The sequence below is a fragment of the Crinia signifera genome, chromosome 5 (genome assembly GCF_055691185.1).
Source record: "Crinia signifera chromosome 5, ASM5569118v1, whole genome shotgun sequence".
Classification (NCBI taxonomy): Eukaryota; Metazoa; Chordata; class Amphibia; order Anura; family Myobatrachidae; genus Crinia; species Crinia signifera.
In genome coordinates this window covers 330,622,239-330,638,264 of record NC_139221.1, presented here as the reverse complement: position 1 = coordinate 330,638,264, position 16,026 = coordinate 330,622,239, and the positions used below count along the sequence as shown (strand labels likewise).

The 16,026-nt window shown below is 51.2% G+C and overlaps 1 protein-coding gene across 24 annotated transcripts in view; it reads right to left on the bottom strand.

Moving 5' to 3' along the window:
- The window catches only part of PLEC (plectin), a 288,841-nt gene that overhangs the window by 80,054 nt on the left and 192,761 nt on the right, over positions 1–16,026 (bottom strand). For 9 of the 24 annotated variants that reach the window (XM_083144997.1, XM_083144996.1, XM_083145008.1 and 6 more), the window contains 3 exons: positions 10,029–10,043; positions 7,305–7,394; positions 5,799–5,834 (listed from right to left, as the gene is read on the bottom strand). In XM_083144997.1, coding sequence (XP_083001123.1) covers positions 5,799–5,834; positions 7,305–7,394; positions 10,029–10,043 — 141 coding nt within the window. The remainder of the gene's footprint in view (positions 1–5,798; positions 5,835–7,304; positions 7,395–10,028; positions 10,044–16,026) is intronic. The other 15 variants (XM_083144998.1, XM_083145011.1, XM_083145014.1 and 12 more) reach the window with 3 other exon arrangements.

The window sequence follows — 16,026 nt, the reverse complement described above, 5'->3', positions numbered from 1 at the left end:
ATCTTGGAGAAGAGATAAACTGGAGATAAAGCGGAGAAAAGGTAAAAGGAGATAAAGCACCAGCCAATCAGCTCCCAACTGTCTTTTTCAAACACAGCTGATTGGCTGGTGCTTCATCTCCTTTTACCTTTTCTCCGCTTTATCTCCAGTTTATCTCTTCTCCAAGATTAATAAATCTGCCCCTCTGTCCCATACAAACACGGTGTGATGTCTGCCAAGCGATCTGCGCTAACCACCTTATATGTACTGGCTAAAGGCCCCCATACATTAGTCCGACTTGTCCTAAGGACAAGTCGGACCTGATTTCCCCCTGCAGCTCCCTGGGAGGGGGACACACGATTTGGCACTTGATGTGCCAAGTTTTGCAAATGATACATCGCATGCGATGTATTATTTGCAACTCCCGGGGAGCTGCAATGTGGAGCGAGCAGGGGGGCCGGGGACATCGAGGTGGCGGGCGGGGGATGCTGCAAGGTGGCTGGGGGGACGGACGCTGCTAGTAGTGCGGACGCTGCGGGGGACACAGGCGGCAGTAACATAGAGCCGGGCGGGGGGAGCCGGGAGCTGTCAGTACTGAAAAAAAAAAAGCCCATACAATGAATGGGCAGCCTGTGATTGGCAGAGCGCTCAGCCAATCACAGGCTGCCCATTCATTGTATGGGCTTTTTTTTTTTCAGTGCTGACAGCTCCCGGCTCCCCCCGCCCGGCTCTATGTCACTGCCGCCTGTGTCCCCTGCAGCGTCCGCACTACTAGCGGCGTGTCCCCCCCCCCTTGCCCAGACGGAGCATGACGGCTCCCCCTGCCGCCCCCCTCCCTCGCCGGCGTCCTCAGAGTCCCCACGGCTGCACATAAGATTTATCGGTACTCTTTACCTAGACGGGCGCCCATCACGGGCATCGCATGCACTAAAAAATCGCATGCGATGCGACCGACGCGATGCCCGCTATTTCCCATAGGGAATGTTAAATGTCCAAATTGACCCGATTTTCCATAGGAAACCATGTTAAATGGCCCACAGAGGCCAAATAGGCACCCTTAAGTGTGAAATGGCCCCCCCAATTGTTAACGCCACCCCACGATCAACGTGAACCCGAAGTGTGGCGAGCGGCGGCGGTATGCGTCCTACGACCTTTTCATACCCCCACTATCCACGTCGGCGTGGAGTTGAGAATAGAAAGTGTGGCGACCGCAGCGAGCCACCGAGCCCGAAGCGTGACAAGCGCAGCGAGCCCCGCGAGGGGACGCGGACACCTTCACAGGTATACGCGTCCCTTCGTGGGCTTCACAGCTGTCCGCGTCCCCTCGCAGGGCTCGCTGCGCTCGCCACGCTTCGGGCTCGGTGGCTCGCTGCGCTCGCCACACTTTCTATTCTCAACTCCACGCCGACGTGGATAGTGGGGGTATGAAAAGGTCGTAGGACGCATACCGCCGCCGCTCGCCACACTTCGGGTTCACGTTGATCGTGGGGTGGCGTTAACAATTGGGGGGGCCATTTCACACTTAAGGGTGCCTATTTGGCCTCTGTGGGCCATTTAACATGGTTTCCTATGGAAAATCGGGTCAATTGAGACATTGAACAGGAAAATCGGGTCAATTTGGACATTTAACATTCCCTATGGGAAATAGCGGGCATCGCGTCGGTCGCATCGCATGCGATTTTTTTGGTCGCATGCGATGCGACCGACGCGATTTTTTTTTACTAACGATGCCCACGATCAAAATTGTGGGCGCCCTTCTAGGTAAAGAGTACCGATTTATCTTATGTGCAGCCGGTCCGACGTCCCGACTCTGACCCGATGCGCACGGGACCGCGCATCGGGTCGGACCGGGTGTCAAAACCTGCGATTTGGTCCGATTTCACTGCCCGATCCATCTGGATCGGGTGAAATCGGGGGCAAATCGCATAGTGTATGGCGGCCTTAAGAGAAGTAGATTTGGCCAGCATGAACTGACGATCTAAGGCGGCAATGGCGATGCGTGGGTCATCGCATCTAGATCTAGATGAATCACCCCACGTGTACGCCCCTGCTGTGACCCACCGTACACCCAGAGAGAGCGTCATGTTCCTGCTGTGACCCACTGTACACCCAGAGAGAGCGTCATGTTCCTGCTGTGACCCACCGTACACCCAGAGAGAGCGTCATGTTCCTGCTGTGACCCACCGTACACCCAGAGAGCGTCATGTTCCTGCTGTGACACACTGTACACCCAGAGAGAGCGTCGTGTTCCTGCTGTGACCCATCGTACACCCAGAGAGAGCGTCATAATCCTGCTGTGACCCACCATACACCCAGAGAGAGCGTCATGTTATCTGCTGTGACCCATCGTACACCCAGAGAGAGCGTCATGTTCCTGCTGTGACCCACCGTACACCCAGAGAGAGCACCATGTTCCTGCTGTGACCCACCGTACACCCAGAGAGAGCGCCATGTTCTCTGCTGTGACACACCATACACCCAGAGAGCGTCATGTTCCTGCTGTGACCCATCGTACACCCAGAGCGAGCACCATGTTCCTGCTGTGACACACCATACACCCAGAGAGAGCACCATGTTCCTGCTCTGACCCATCGTACACCCAGAGAGAGCGTCATGTTCTCTGCTGTGACACACCATACACCCAGAGCGAGCACCATGTTCCTGCTGTGACCCACCGTACACCCAGAGAGAGCGCCATGTTCCTGCTGTGACCCATCGTACACCCAGAGAGAGCATCATGTTCCTGCTGTGACCCATCGTACACCCAGAGAGAGCGCCATGTTCCTGCTGTGACCCATCGTACACCCAGAGAGAGCACCATGTTCCTGCTGTGACCCACCGTACACCCAGAGAGAGCGCCATGTTCTCTGCTGTGACACACCATACACCCAGAGAGCGTCATGTTCCTGCTGTGACCCATCATACACCCAGAGCGAGCGTCATGTTCCTGCTGTGACCCATCGTACACCCAGAGCGAGCACCATGTTCCTGCTGTGACCCATCGTACACCCAGAGCGAGCACCATGTTCCTGCTGTGACACACCGTACTCCCAGAGAGAGCGTCATGTTCCTGCTGTGACCCATCGTACACCCAGAGAGCGTCATGTTCCTGCTGTGACACACCGTACTCCCAGAGAGAGCGTCATGTTCCTGCTGTGACCCATCGTACACCCAGAGAGAGCGTCATGTTCCTGCTGTGACCCATCGTACACCCAGAGAGAGCGTCATGTTCCTGCTGTGACCCATCGTACACCCAGAGAGAGCGTCATGTTCCTGCTGTGACCCATCGTACACCCAGAGTGAGCATCATGTTCCTGCTGTGACCCATCGTACACCCAGAGAGAGCGTCATGTTCCTGCTGTGACCCATCGTACACCCAGAGAGAGCGTCATGTTCCTGCTGTGACCCATCGTACACCCAGAGAGAGCGTCATGTTCCTGCTGTGACCCATCGTACACCCAGAGAGAGCATCATGTTCCTGCTGTGACCCATCGTACTCCCAGAGAGAGCGTCATGTTCCTGCTGTGACCCATCGTACACCCAGAGAGAGCGTCATGTTCCTGCTGTGACCCATCGTACACCCAGAGAGAGCGTCATGTTCCTGCTGTGTCCCATCGTACACCCAGAGAGAGCGTCATGTTCCTGCTGTGACCCATCGTACACCCAGAGAGAGCACCATGTTCGGCAAAATGAGTGTTTGAGCCTGGCACACTCACCTGGTCCCCAAACCAAGACGCATGCACCTGTGACCAATCAGCAACACACACTCACACATCCCACCAACCACGTATTAGAACAGGTTTTAGCAAGGATTGGCTGGCTTCAGCATGATGTCACCCCGGACAGTGAGCTCTCTGTGGGATATATATACACATCATACCAATGGAGGCTGAGACCGTGCAGACTATCAGATAGGTATCATATCACATATACCAGTGTGTGGTGGCGGTCCCATGGCCATGATATTTTAGATATGATGTCACATGGCCATAAGCTCTTAGAAGTGATGTCACATGGCGGTACAGTGAAACTGCGAATGGCTCATTAAATCAGTTATGATGTCACATGGCCATGAGCTAGTAGATATGATGTCACATGGCCATAGGCTATTAGATTTGCTAGGGAGAGTTAGATTTGGGTGGGGTGCACTGAACCTGAAATCTGTAACATGTGCGTGCTACAGACGTGTCCTCATACATCATTGTACAGACTTGGCACATCTAGGAGTGATGAGGAGACTGTGGGCCTAATTCAGGACGCAAATTCACAGCGGCCAGCGTTCAGTTAACCCGCCACCCCGCTATAGTGAAACCCCGCCTATATACAAGTATGTAGTGATAGAGTAGTCACGTGGCCATGAGATATTATATATACAGGTATGTAGTGATAGAATAGTCACGTGGCCATGAGATATTATACATACAGGTATAATGATGTCACGTGGCCATGAGATGTTATACATACAGATATAATGATGTCACGTGTCCATGAGATATTATACATACAGGTATGTAGTGATATAATGATGTCACGTGGCCATGAGATATTATACATACAGGTATGTAGTGATATAATGATGTCACGTGGCTGTGAGATATTATATATACAGGTATAATGATGTCACGTGGCCATGAGATGTTATACATACAGATATAATGATGTCACGTGGCCATGAGATATTATATATACAGGTATGTAGTGATATAATGATGTCACGTGGCCATGAGATATTATATATACAGGTATGTTGTGACATAATAGTGGCCATGAGATGTTATACATACAGATATAATGATGTCACGTGGCCATGAGATATTATATATACAGGTATGTAGTGATATAATAGTGGCCATGAGATATTATATATACAGGTATGTAGTGATATAATGATGTCACGTGGCCATGAGATATTATATATACAGGTATGTAGTGATATAATAGTGGTCGTGAGATATTATATATACAGGTATGTAGTGATATAATAGTGGCCATGAGATATTATATATACAGGTATGTAGTGATATAATAGTGGCCATGAGATATTATATATACAGGTATGTAGTGATATAATGATGTCACGTGGCCATGAGATATTATATATACAGGTATGTAGTGATATAATGATGTCACGTGGCCAGGAGATATTATACATACAGGTATGTAGTGATATAATGATGTCACGTGGCCATGAGATATTATATATACAGGTATGTAGTGATATAATGATGTCACGTGGCCATGAGATATTATATATACAGGTATGTAGTGATATAATGATGTCAAGTGGCCATGAGATATTATATATACAGGTATGTAGTGATATAATGATGTCACGTGGCCAGGAGATATTATATATACAGGTATGTAGTGATATAATGATGTCACGTGGCCAGGAGATATTATATATACAAGTATGTAGTGATATAATGATGTCACGTGGCCAGGAGATATTATATATACAGGTATGTAGTGATATAATGATGTCACGTGGCCAGGAGATATTATATATACAGGTATGTAGTGATATAATGATGTCACGTGGCCAGGAGATATTATATATACAGGTATGTAGTGATATAATGATGTCACGTGGCCAGGAGATATTATATATACAGGTATGTAGTGATATAATGATGTCACGTGGCCAGGAGATATTATATATACAAGTATGTAGTGATATAACAATGTATCCGGATCGCTCTCCTTCTGTACGTGGGATACCCACCAGGGTGACACCATACCGGGGCTCAGCCAGCGGCAGAGCAGCATGCGACGGAGAGAACATGCGTGGTGCAAACATGGGGCCCTCTGGCACTCACCAACCGCAAGTTCCTGATAACGTCCCGTTCCCTCGGCTACCCAGCAAGAGCAGTGCAAGATGGGGGCAAGGGCACAGGGCAAAGGTCAGGGCAGAGTCCGGCAAACGGGAGAAAATAAAGGGGAAAGAGAAAGGCCAGGTTTATCGGAGCAGAAATGTTAATAGGTTAAAGAGAGGATGCTGGTAATGTATGGAGGGGTTAAGTCACGTGGCTGTCTGTCACTACAGTCTCCTCTGTCCACTAGAAGGAATCACTACCTAAAGCAGCAGAACACCCTGGGTGGTTAGGGCTCAGCCCAAATTCCTGACTACATGGACAACATTTCCTGTTATTTTCCTTTAACTTCTGACGTGAATTGTGAATCCCAGCGGGCAGCGTTCCTTCTCCTGTTATCAGTCCGTGCGCAGCAAGGGCCCCGGGTATAACCAGGCGTCAACAGCTTAACTCTGAAATACGCCTACTCTGTGTCATACGGGCATATCCACAGCGCCGTATATTACCCATACATCCTCTGCCTCCTGCCATCAATATACGTCATGTACAAGGCGCAAACGATGGAAACCAGCTTGGTTTTGCCCATTTTGAGAACAAATTTGTCCAGTGATCAGGTCTGAATGAGGCCCATAGCGTCTGCTGTTTCCTCAGGTAAGGGCTTTCCGATGCACCCTTCCCTTCGTTTTTTAAACGACATTGCAGACAATAATGGTCCACGTGTAATAATGCCTCGTGGTACTCTCAGTACTCATGTAAGCCACAGATAAAGCTGCAGGAATCAGGAATGGAAGGGGGCATCTAGGGTGGCAGGAAGTGCACCACCAGAACCGGCCACAGGGACTTCCAAGGGTGGAGGTGAATTCTGGATTTTTTGGTTTGTACATTTAGGAGGCAAATTAATTATCTGCTGACCCTCTATGCCCCACGTCGCTGCCAACGTCACCAGGCTAACCTCGCAACCCTGCGCAGAAGGACGCTAGCGTTGCATCTACCAGTATAGGTGGATAGGTGCGCAGGGGAACACTGCGGGATGTTCTGCAGCACGGCACCGCTACCTAAATTAGCCTATTATTACATTTACTGACCAAACTTTCATAACTTATTCTTACACTACTAGAAGGACCGAGTCAGTCTCCTCCCCCTAATTAACATACTGTGCCAGGGGCACTTACAATCATACATGGTGGCTGAATGAACATGTTACAATAGGCAGGAGACATAGTGCTGCTGTACACATGGCAGCGTAGGCTGTGTGCTAGCGGGACTGACACAGGTCAATGGCCAATGTACTGGATTATCCTGTGCGTACAATTCTGCGACGTCTCATGTGTACACTACCACCATTATCACCCTGGGTGACTGCCCTGGCATTCCCTGAGGTCCTGTGACGCGTCCGTGTGTCAGGATGGAGAATGAGGGGTGTGAGACATTAGTAGAGGTTTAATACGAGAAACCCCAGGAGTGCCGAAGCTGCGTTCCGGAGTTACTCTATCAGGCCCGGGGGCCACTCACCAGCGTCTCTCCCGATAGTACTTCCAGGAGGGAGATGAGGTTGTGTCCATCTCGGAGGTCTTCATAGAGATCGTTCACGTGGCGCTGAGCCTGGAGACAGAAGAGGCGTGGATTAATGCATACCACGGAGACACGTACAGTATAATATGTGTTCTAGATTACCCAGAGACAACATTCTAACCAGCTCTAATTGGGATAATGAAATAATATATATACACACACATCAATACTGGAGACATCTCATCAGCGTGGGGTAACAATGTATTATATGTATATTACAGAGGACCCCAGAGGTTTGGCGCAGCAGGGGAGGCTGCGCTGTACTGACTGCAGTGAGGGGGTTACGGCTGGGCAGCGGGTGGAGGACTTGGCACAGCCACTCTCTGATTGTGGAACAAAGTTTAACCTATCATCAGGAATGTGGCAGTCACCTCGCCCAGCACAATCCATCAGTGTCAGCGCTCCTGTGTGTATGCTGCAGAGATGGACGCGATAAGGAGTCTGGCACCCTCCTGCCTCACTAGCAGAATACCTGGGGCTCTCCTTACACCATCCGTCTGCAGCCAGTAATCACAGGGGGATGTCCCCAGCCACCGGTACAGTCACACGTCCCCTGGGCAGCCCCTGAAGTCTTGGCTGGGAGCAGACATTTTCCTGGCACTGGTGCCCCCATGTGTGAGATTACTGGAGACTTGCAGGAAAATCTATATAAAGGGCCCAATGTAGTCAGGATTCTCCCCAGCCCAAATAAACAGTATGTATGGAAGATATGATGCTGGCCCCCTATAAGGACATGTAAGGACCCCACATCCTCCAGCCTGGGGTACATCATACAGAGCCGGCCTTGGTCAGTCTGGTGCCCTAGGCAAGGTTGAAGTTGGTGCCCCTTAAGCAATGTGGGGTCTAGACACTGTGCCTCCCGGGCCACACCTTCCCTGCAGCAATGGTGCCCTAGTCATTCATCTACATGGCCTATGCCCAGCACTGTCTCTGGGCATACAGCGCCCATGCCAACCCCTGTGCTCCTCACTGACTGCTGAGCAGAGAAGTGAAGGTGGGGCTGGTATCATCCACTTTCCCCATGTACAGGACATGTCCCAGCTAATGACTGGTGAGTCAGGCTAATGGAGTGTTGCAATGAAGTGCGCTTCATCTGCATGACGCAGGCGGGGAGGCGGAGAGAACAGCTCTATATGAGGTATGAATCCGCCATGTGTGACATGCAGGGTGTATCAGGGTTGTAGCATTCAGCCATTAATGAGCTGACTCCTTGTTAGCAAACAAAGCCCTCGCTGGGAGATGATCCGCTGCCTCCTGCGGCCGCTGTGATGGTACAACAAATATAACCTGTACAATAATTCCATGCTGCATAATTCAGGCACCTCCCCGGGGCACACAGGGAGCCGGCAGCGGCATTGTGTATGGGGAATGCGGGATGGGGCTATTCCTGGTGTCAGCCGGGGAAATGAGGAAGTGACCACGCCAAAGTAATGACACTAGCATGCAACAGATACACATGTATATAGCCGCTCATTACTGTATACAGGAGGGAGACGGATCCGGGTGTGGATCGTTTTATCGACCACACTTAGGTCGAACGTCATTAAGTCGACACCGTTGGGTTGACAGGTGGGAAGGTCGACAGGTGTCAAGGTGGACAGGGGACAAGGTCGACATGTGACAAGGTCAACATGGGACAAGGTCGACATGGGTTCGGTCGGAAGGTCGACATGTTTTTTTTACTGGTTTTCGACCCGAATGTTGACACAGTCGACATTGACACAGTTGGAAGTCAACCGCAGCCCCTCGCATCGCTCGCTGCACTCGGCACCTTATTTTATTCTCCCACCACACCCTATTGGATGGTAGGGCATGAAATACCGCCTGTCGGCACATGTCGGCTCAAAAAAACAGTAAAAAAAAAATGTCGACTTTCCGACCTGTCAACCTAGCCCCATGTCAACCTTGTCCCATGTCGACCTTGCCACCTGTCGACCTTCACCCATATCGACCTAGACACTTGTTGACCTCCCCACCTGTCGACCCAACGGTGTCGACCTAAGTGGTGTCGACAATACGACCGTATCCCACGGATCCGCCATTGTGGACAGTATATCATTATATGTCCCCAGCCTAGAACTTCCACCAGCGTCTGATAGAACCCTGAGTGCAAGACCGTCTCAGCCATCAGCAGCAGGCGCAGAGGGTGTGGAGAGAAAGGTCTACAGCCAATAGGCCAACACCAAAATGTTGACACACATAAGAATCGATACTGACAAAAGTCAACATGCAGAAGGTTGACTTTGACAACAGGCCGACATGAAAAAGGTTGACAGTTTTTTTCCAGGACAATGTCGACACCTGCCCCCCAGTTAGTGTAGCGCATATCTTCCCGTGGCTCACCTCGCCTGCTACGTTCCGGGCATGTTGTTTCGATGCGCATGAAAAACTTATGTCAACCTTTTCATGTGTCAACTGTTTTTATGTCGACATTTTGTCAATGTCCACCTTTTGCATGTCAATTTTTTGGTGTCCACTGTTGACCTATGTGCCGGATTCCCATAGAGTTCCCCAGACCCTCCCTATTACCCCTACGGCCATTATTAGGATATACAATGCAAGCCATGCTGCAATCATTATGTCACACGCACGCCAGATCCAGCCATGTGCAGTGATCAGTACAGGGTGAGAGCAGGGTGACAGCCATAGGTGCCCGGTACCTACCTCTGATCTCCAGTGCTGAGCAGCCGCAGGAGAGGGAAGTAGGCGTCAGGAGGAGAGCGACACAGAGAGAGAGAGGAAAAGGAGAAACATGTGAGAAAATAGAAGGGTAACAGAGAGAGATGGGGGAGGGAGAGAGGTGAGGGAGAGAGATGGGGGAGGGAGAGAGATGGGGGAATGAGGGAGAGAGATGGGGGAGAGAGGGAGAGAGATGGCGGAGATGTGGCAGGAGAGATGGGGGAGTGAGGGAGAGAGATGGGGGAGTGAGGGAGAGAGATGGGGGAGAGAGGGAGAGAGATGGGGGAGATGTGGCAGGAGAGATGGGGGAGTGAGGGAGAGAGATGGGGGAGAGAGGGAGAGATGTGGCAGGAGAGATGGGGGAGAGAGAATGAGATGGGGGACATAGGAAAAAGATAATTGGAGGGAGAGGAAGAAAGAAGTGTCAGGGAGAGAGATGGGGTGAGGGAGAGGAGCCGCCTGCGTGGCCGGGATAACTAGCTCTGAGACCACGCAGCGGAATCCTCACCAATCACAGGAGCCGCCTGCGTGGCCGGGATAACTAGCTCTGAGACCACGCAGCGGAATCCTCACCAATCACAGGAGCCGCCTGCGTGGCCGGGATAACTAGCTCTGAGACCACGCAGCGGAATCCTCACCAATCACAGGAGCCGCCTACGTGGCCGGGATAACTAGCCCTGTGACCACGCAGCGGAATCCTCACCAATCACAGGAGCCGCCTGCGTGGCCAGGATAACTAGCCCTGTGACCACGCAGCGGAATCCTCACCAATCACAGGAGCCGCCTGCGTGGCCGGGATAACTAGCTCTGTGACCACGCAGAGGAATCTTCACCAATCACAGGAGCCGCCTGCGTGGCCGGGATAACTAGCCCTGTGACCACGCAGAGGAATCCTCACCAATCACATGAGCCGCCTGCGTGGCCAGGATAACTAGCTCTGTGACCACGCAGAGGAATCCTCACCAATCACAGGAGCCCCCTGCGTGGCCAGGATAACTAGCCCTGTGACCACGCAGAGGAATCCTCACCAATCACAGGAGCCCCCTGCGTGGCCAGGATAACTACCCCTGTGACCACGCAGCGGAATCCTCACCAATCACAGGAGCCGCCTGCGTGGCCGGGATAACTAGCTCTGTGACCACGCAGAGGAATCTTCACCAATCACAGGAGCCCCCTGCGTGGCCAGGATAACTAGCCCTGTGACCACGCAGCGGAATCCTCACCAATCACAGGAGCCGCCTGCTCGGCCAGGATAACTAGCCCTGTGACCATGCGGAGGAATCCTCACCAATCACAGGAGCCGCCTGCGTGGCCAGGATAACTAGCCCTGTGACCACGCAGAGGAATCCTCACCAATCACAGGAGCCGCCTGCGTGGCCGGGATAACTAGCCCTGTGACCACGCAGAGGAATCCTCACCAATCACAGGAGCCGCCTGCTCGGCCAGGATAACTAGCCCTGTGACCACGCAGAGGAATCCTCACCAATCACAGGAGCCATAAACAATTAATGAATAATGTCCTTGCTATGAACAGTCATAAAAATTCCAATCTTTATGGTGGAAACCATCCCCTCCATGATCCTGTGTCCCAATCCCGAGGTCACTGGTTACTCATTGCGGTTTTACTGAAGACCATTAAGGTGCAAAACTTCAGTGTTACCTGATATTCCACCGCACCTGTGACAAAAAGTATCCCCCCCCCCCCCCCTCCAGGTACAATCAGCACAACCAGCTCCAATGGTTTAAGGCCATCGCCGTAATGGACCCTCACGTACATTGGGGACAGGAGCATCACCCCTCCCCTGGGTATACACCTAGAGTACAAGTCTGTCAGTCACTGCCTGTGTGTGTGTATATATAGATATATATATATGTGTGTGTGTGTGTATGAGTAATGTAGTCTGAGCGGATCCTTTCCTCAGCCACTCCTGACACCACAGTGAGATGTGTAGCAGTAACACATCGCACGCACGGAGACCCTTTTATCACTGCAATGAATGGGCTCCTTGTATCAGGAAGGACTCTGTGTCCTAAGACATTAGCTGCAGCCATGCCCAGGGGCTCTGCACAACAGTGACAGAAAGCTGGCATGCTGCGGAGGCTCCCTCACTCTGCGGCCGGTATAGGACCAGTGCTCAGGGCTGGATGGAGCTAGTTAGGACTAGAGGTACACGGTTCTGTCCTGCACACATGACTGGTTCTACGGGGTCCTGGGTGCGGCGTAGTATCAGCTCTGGTTATGGAACTACTGGAGATATTCTAGGTCAGGTACATGATCTGGGCCTAGTACATATCCAGCACAGGTGATCCGGGCCTAGTACATATCCAGCACAGGTGATCCGGGCCTAGTACATATCTAGCACAGGTGATCTGGGCCTAGTACATATCCAGCACAGGTGATCCGGGCCTAGTACATATCCAGCACAGGTGATCCGGGCCTAGTACATATCTAGCACAGGTGATCCGGGCCTAGTACATATCCAGCACAGGTGATCCGGGCCTAGTACATATCCAGCACAGGTGATCCGGGCCTAGTACATATCCAGCACAGGTGATCTGGGCCTAGTACATATCCAGCACAGGTGATCCGGGCCTAGTACATATCCAGCACAGGTGATCCGGGCCTAGTACATATCCAGCACAGGTGATCCGGGCCTAGTACATATCCAGCACAGGTGATCCGGGCCTAGTACATATACAGCACAGGTGATCCGGGCCTAGTACATATCCAGCACAGGTGATCCGGGCCTAGTACATATCCAGCACAGGTGATCCGGGCCTAGTACATATCCAGCACAGGTGATCCGGGCCTAGTACATATCCAGCACAGGTGATCCGGGCCTAGTACATATCCAACACAGGTGATCCGGGCCTAGTACATATCTAGCACAGGTGATCCGGGCCTAGTACATATCCAGCACAGGTGATCCGGGCCTAGTACATATCTAGCACAGGTGACCGGGCCTAGTACATATCCAGCACAGGTGATCCGGGCCTAGTACATATCTAGCACAGGTGATCCGGGCCTAGTACATATCTAGCACAGGTGATCTGGGCCTAGAACATATCTAGCACAGGTGATCTGGGCCTAGTACATATACAGCACAGGTGATCCGGGCCTAGTACATATCCAGCACAGGTGATCCGGGCCTAGTACATATCCAGCACAGGTGATCCGGGCCTAGTACATATCCAGCACAGGTGATCCGGGCCTAGTACATATCCAGCACAGGTGATCCGGGCCTAGTACATATCCAGCACAGGTGATCCGGGCCTAGTACATATCCAGCACAGGTGATCCGGGCCTAGTACATATCCAGCACAGGTGATCCGGGCCTAGTACATATCCAGCACAGGTGATCCGGGCCTAGTACATATCCAGCACAGGTGATCCGGGCCTAGTACATATCCAGCACAGGTGATCCGGGCCTAGTACATATCCAGCACAGATGATCCGGGCCTAGTACATATCCAGCACAGGTGATCCGGGCCTAGTACATATCTAGCACAGGTGATCTGGGCCTAGAACATATCTAGCACAGGTGATCTGGGCCTAGTACATATACAGCACAGGTGATCCGGGCCTAGTACATATCCAGAACAGGTGATCCGGGCCTAGTACATATCCAGCACAGATGATCCTGGCCTAGTACATATCCAGCACAGGTGATCCGGGCCTAGTACATATCCAGCACAGGTGATCCGGGCCTAGTACATATCCAGCACAGGTGATCCGGGCCTAGTACATATCCAGCACAGGTGATCCGGGCCTAGTACATATCCAGCACAGGTGATCCGGGCCTAGTACATATCCAGCACAGGTGATCCGGGCCTAGTACATATCTAGCACAGGTGACCGGGCCTAGTACATATCCAGCACAGGTGATCCGGGCCTAGTACATATCCAGCACAGGTGATCCGGGCCTATATGTAACTAGTACAGATGATCCGGGCCTATATGTAACTAGTACTGATGATCCGGGTCTATATGTAACTAGTACAGATGATCCGGGCCTATATGTAACTAGTACAGATGATCCGGGCATATTTGTAACTAGTACTGATGATCCAGGCCGATATGTAACTAGTACAGATGATCCGGGCCTATATGTAACTAGTACGGATGATCCGGGCCTATATGTAACTAGTACAGATGATCCGCGTCTATATGTAACTAGTACTTATGATCCGGGCCGATATGTAACTAGTACTGATGATCCGGGTCTATATGTAACTAGTACTTATGATCCAGGCCAATATGTAACTAGTACTTATGATCCAGGCCTATATGTAACTAGTACAGATGATCTGGGCCTCTATGTAACTAGTACTGATGATCCGGGCCGATATGTAACTAGTACAGATGATCCGGGCCTATATGTAACTAGTATTGATGATCCGGGTCTATATGTAACTAGTACGGATGATCCGGGCCTATATGTAACTAGTACGGATGATCTGGGCCTATATGTCACTAGTACTGATGATCCGGGCCGATATGTAATTAGTACAGATGATCTGGGTCTATATGTAACTAGTACAGATGATCCAGGTTTAGTACATAACTACCACAGATGATCTGGGCTTATTTGTAACTAGTACAGATGATCCTCGCCTATATGTAACTAGTACTTATGATCCAGGCCGATATGTAACTAGTACTGATGATCCGGGCTGATATCTAACTTGTACAGATGATCCGGGCCTATATGTAACTAGTATTGATGATCCGGGTCTATATGTAACTAGTACGGATGATCCGGGCCTATGTGTAACTACTACAGATGATCCGGGCCGACATGTAATTAGTACAGATGATCCGGGTCTATATGTAACTAGTACGGATGATCCGGGTCTATATGTATCTAGTACGGATGATACAGGTTTAGTACATAACTACCACAGATGATCTGGGCTTATATGTAACTAGTACAGATGATCCGGGCCTATATGTAACTAGTATTGATGATTCGGGTCTATATGTAACTAGTACGGATGATCCGGGCCTATGTGTAACTACTACAGATGATCCGGGTCTATATGTAACTAGTACTGATGATCCGGGCCGATATGTAACTAGTACGGATGATCCGGGCCTATATGTAACTAGTACTGATGATCCGGGCCTATGTGTAACTACTACAGATGATCCAGGCCGATATGTAACTAGTACGGATGATCCAGGCCTATATGTAACTAGTACTGATGATCCAGGCTGATATGTAACTAGTACAGATGATCCGGGCCTATATGTAACTAGTATTGATGATCCGGGTCTATATGTAACTAGTACAGATGATCTGGGCTTATATGTAACGGTACTCTTTACCTAGAAGGGCGCCCGTCGTGGTGATCGCGGGTACATTTATGTCTGGCCGCGACGCGACCGACGCGATGCCCGCGATTTCCCATTGAAACCCATGTTAAACATGGAAATCGCGTCGGTCGCGGCCGGCCATAAATGTACCCGCGATGCCCGCGACGCGATGCACCCGATTTCCCATAGGAATCAATGTTAAATGGCCCGACCGACGCGATTTTACTGTTAAATGCCTCAATGGACCCGATGTGGGCATAGGAAACAATGTTAAATGGGCCACAGAGGCCAAATAGGCAACCTTGACTGGGAAATGGCCCCCCCAATTGTTACCGCCACCCCACGATCAACGTCAACCCGAAGCGTGGCGAGCGCAGCGAGCCCGCGAGGGGCGGCGGTATGCGTCCTCCGACCTTTTCATGCCCTACTATCCACGTCGGCGTGGAGTTGAGAATAGAATAGTGTGGCGAGCGCAGCGAGCCACCGAGCCCGAAGCGTGGCGAGCGCAGCGAGCCCCGCGAGGGGACGCGGATACCTTCACAGGTAAACGCGTCCCCTCGCGGGCTTCACAGGTGTCCGTGGCCACGCGGACACCTGTGAAGTCCGCGAAGGGACGCGTTTACCTGTGAAGGCTCGGGCTCGGTGGCTCGCCACACTATTCTATTC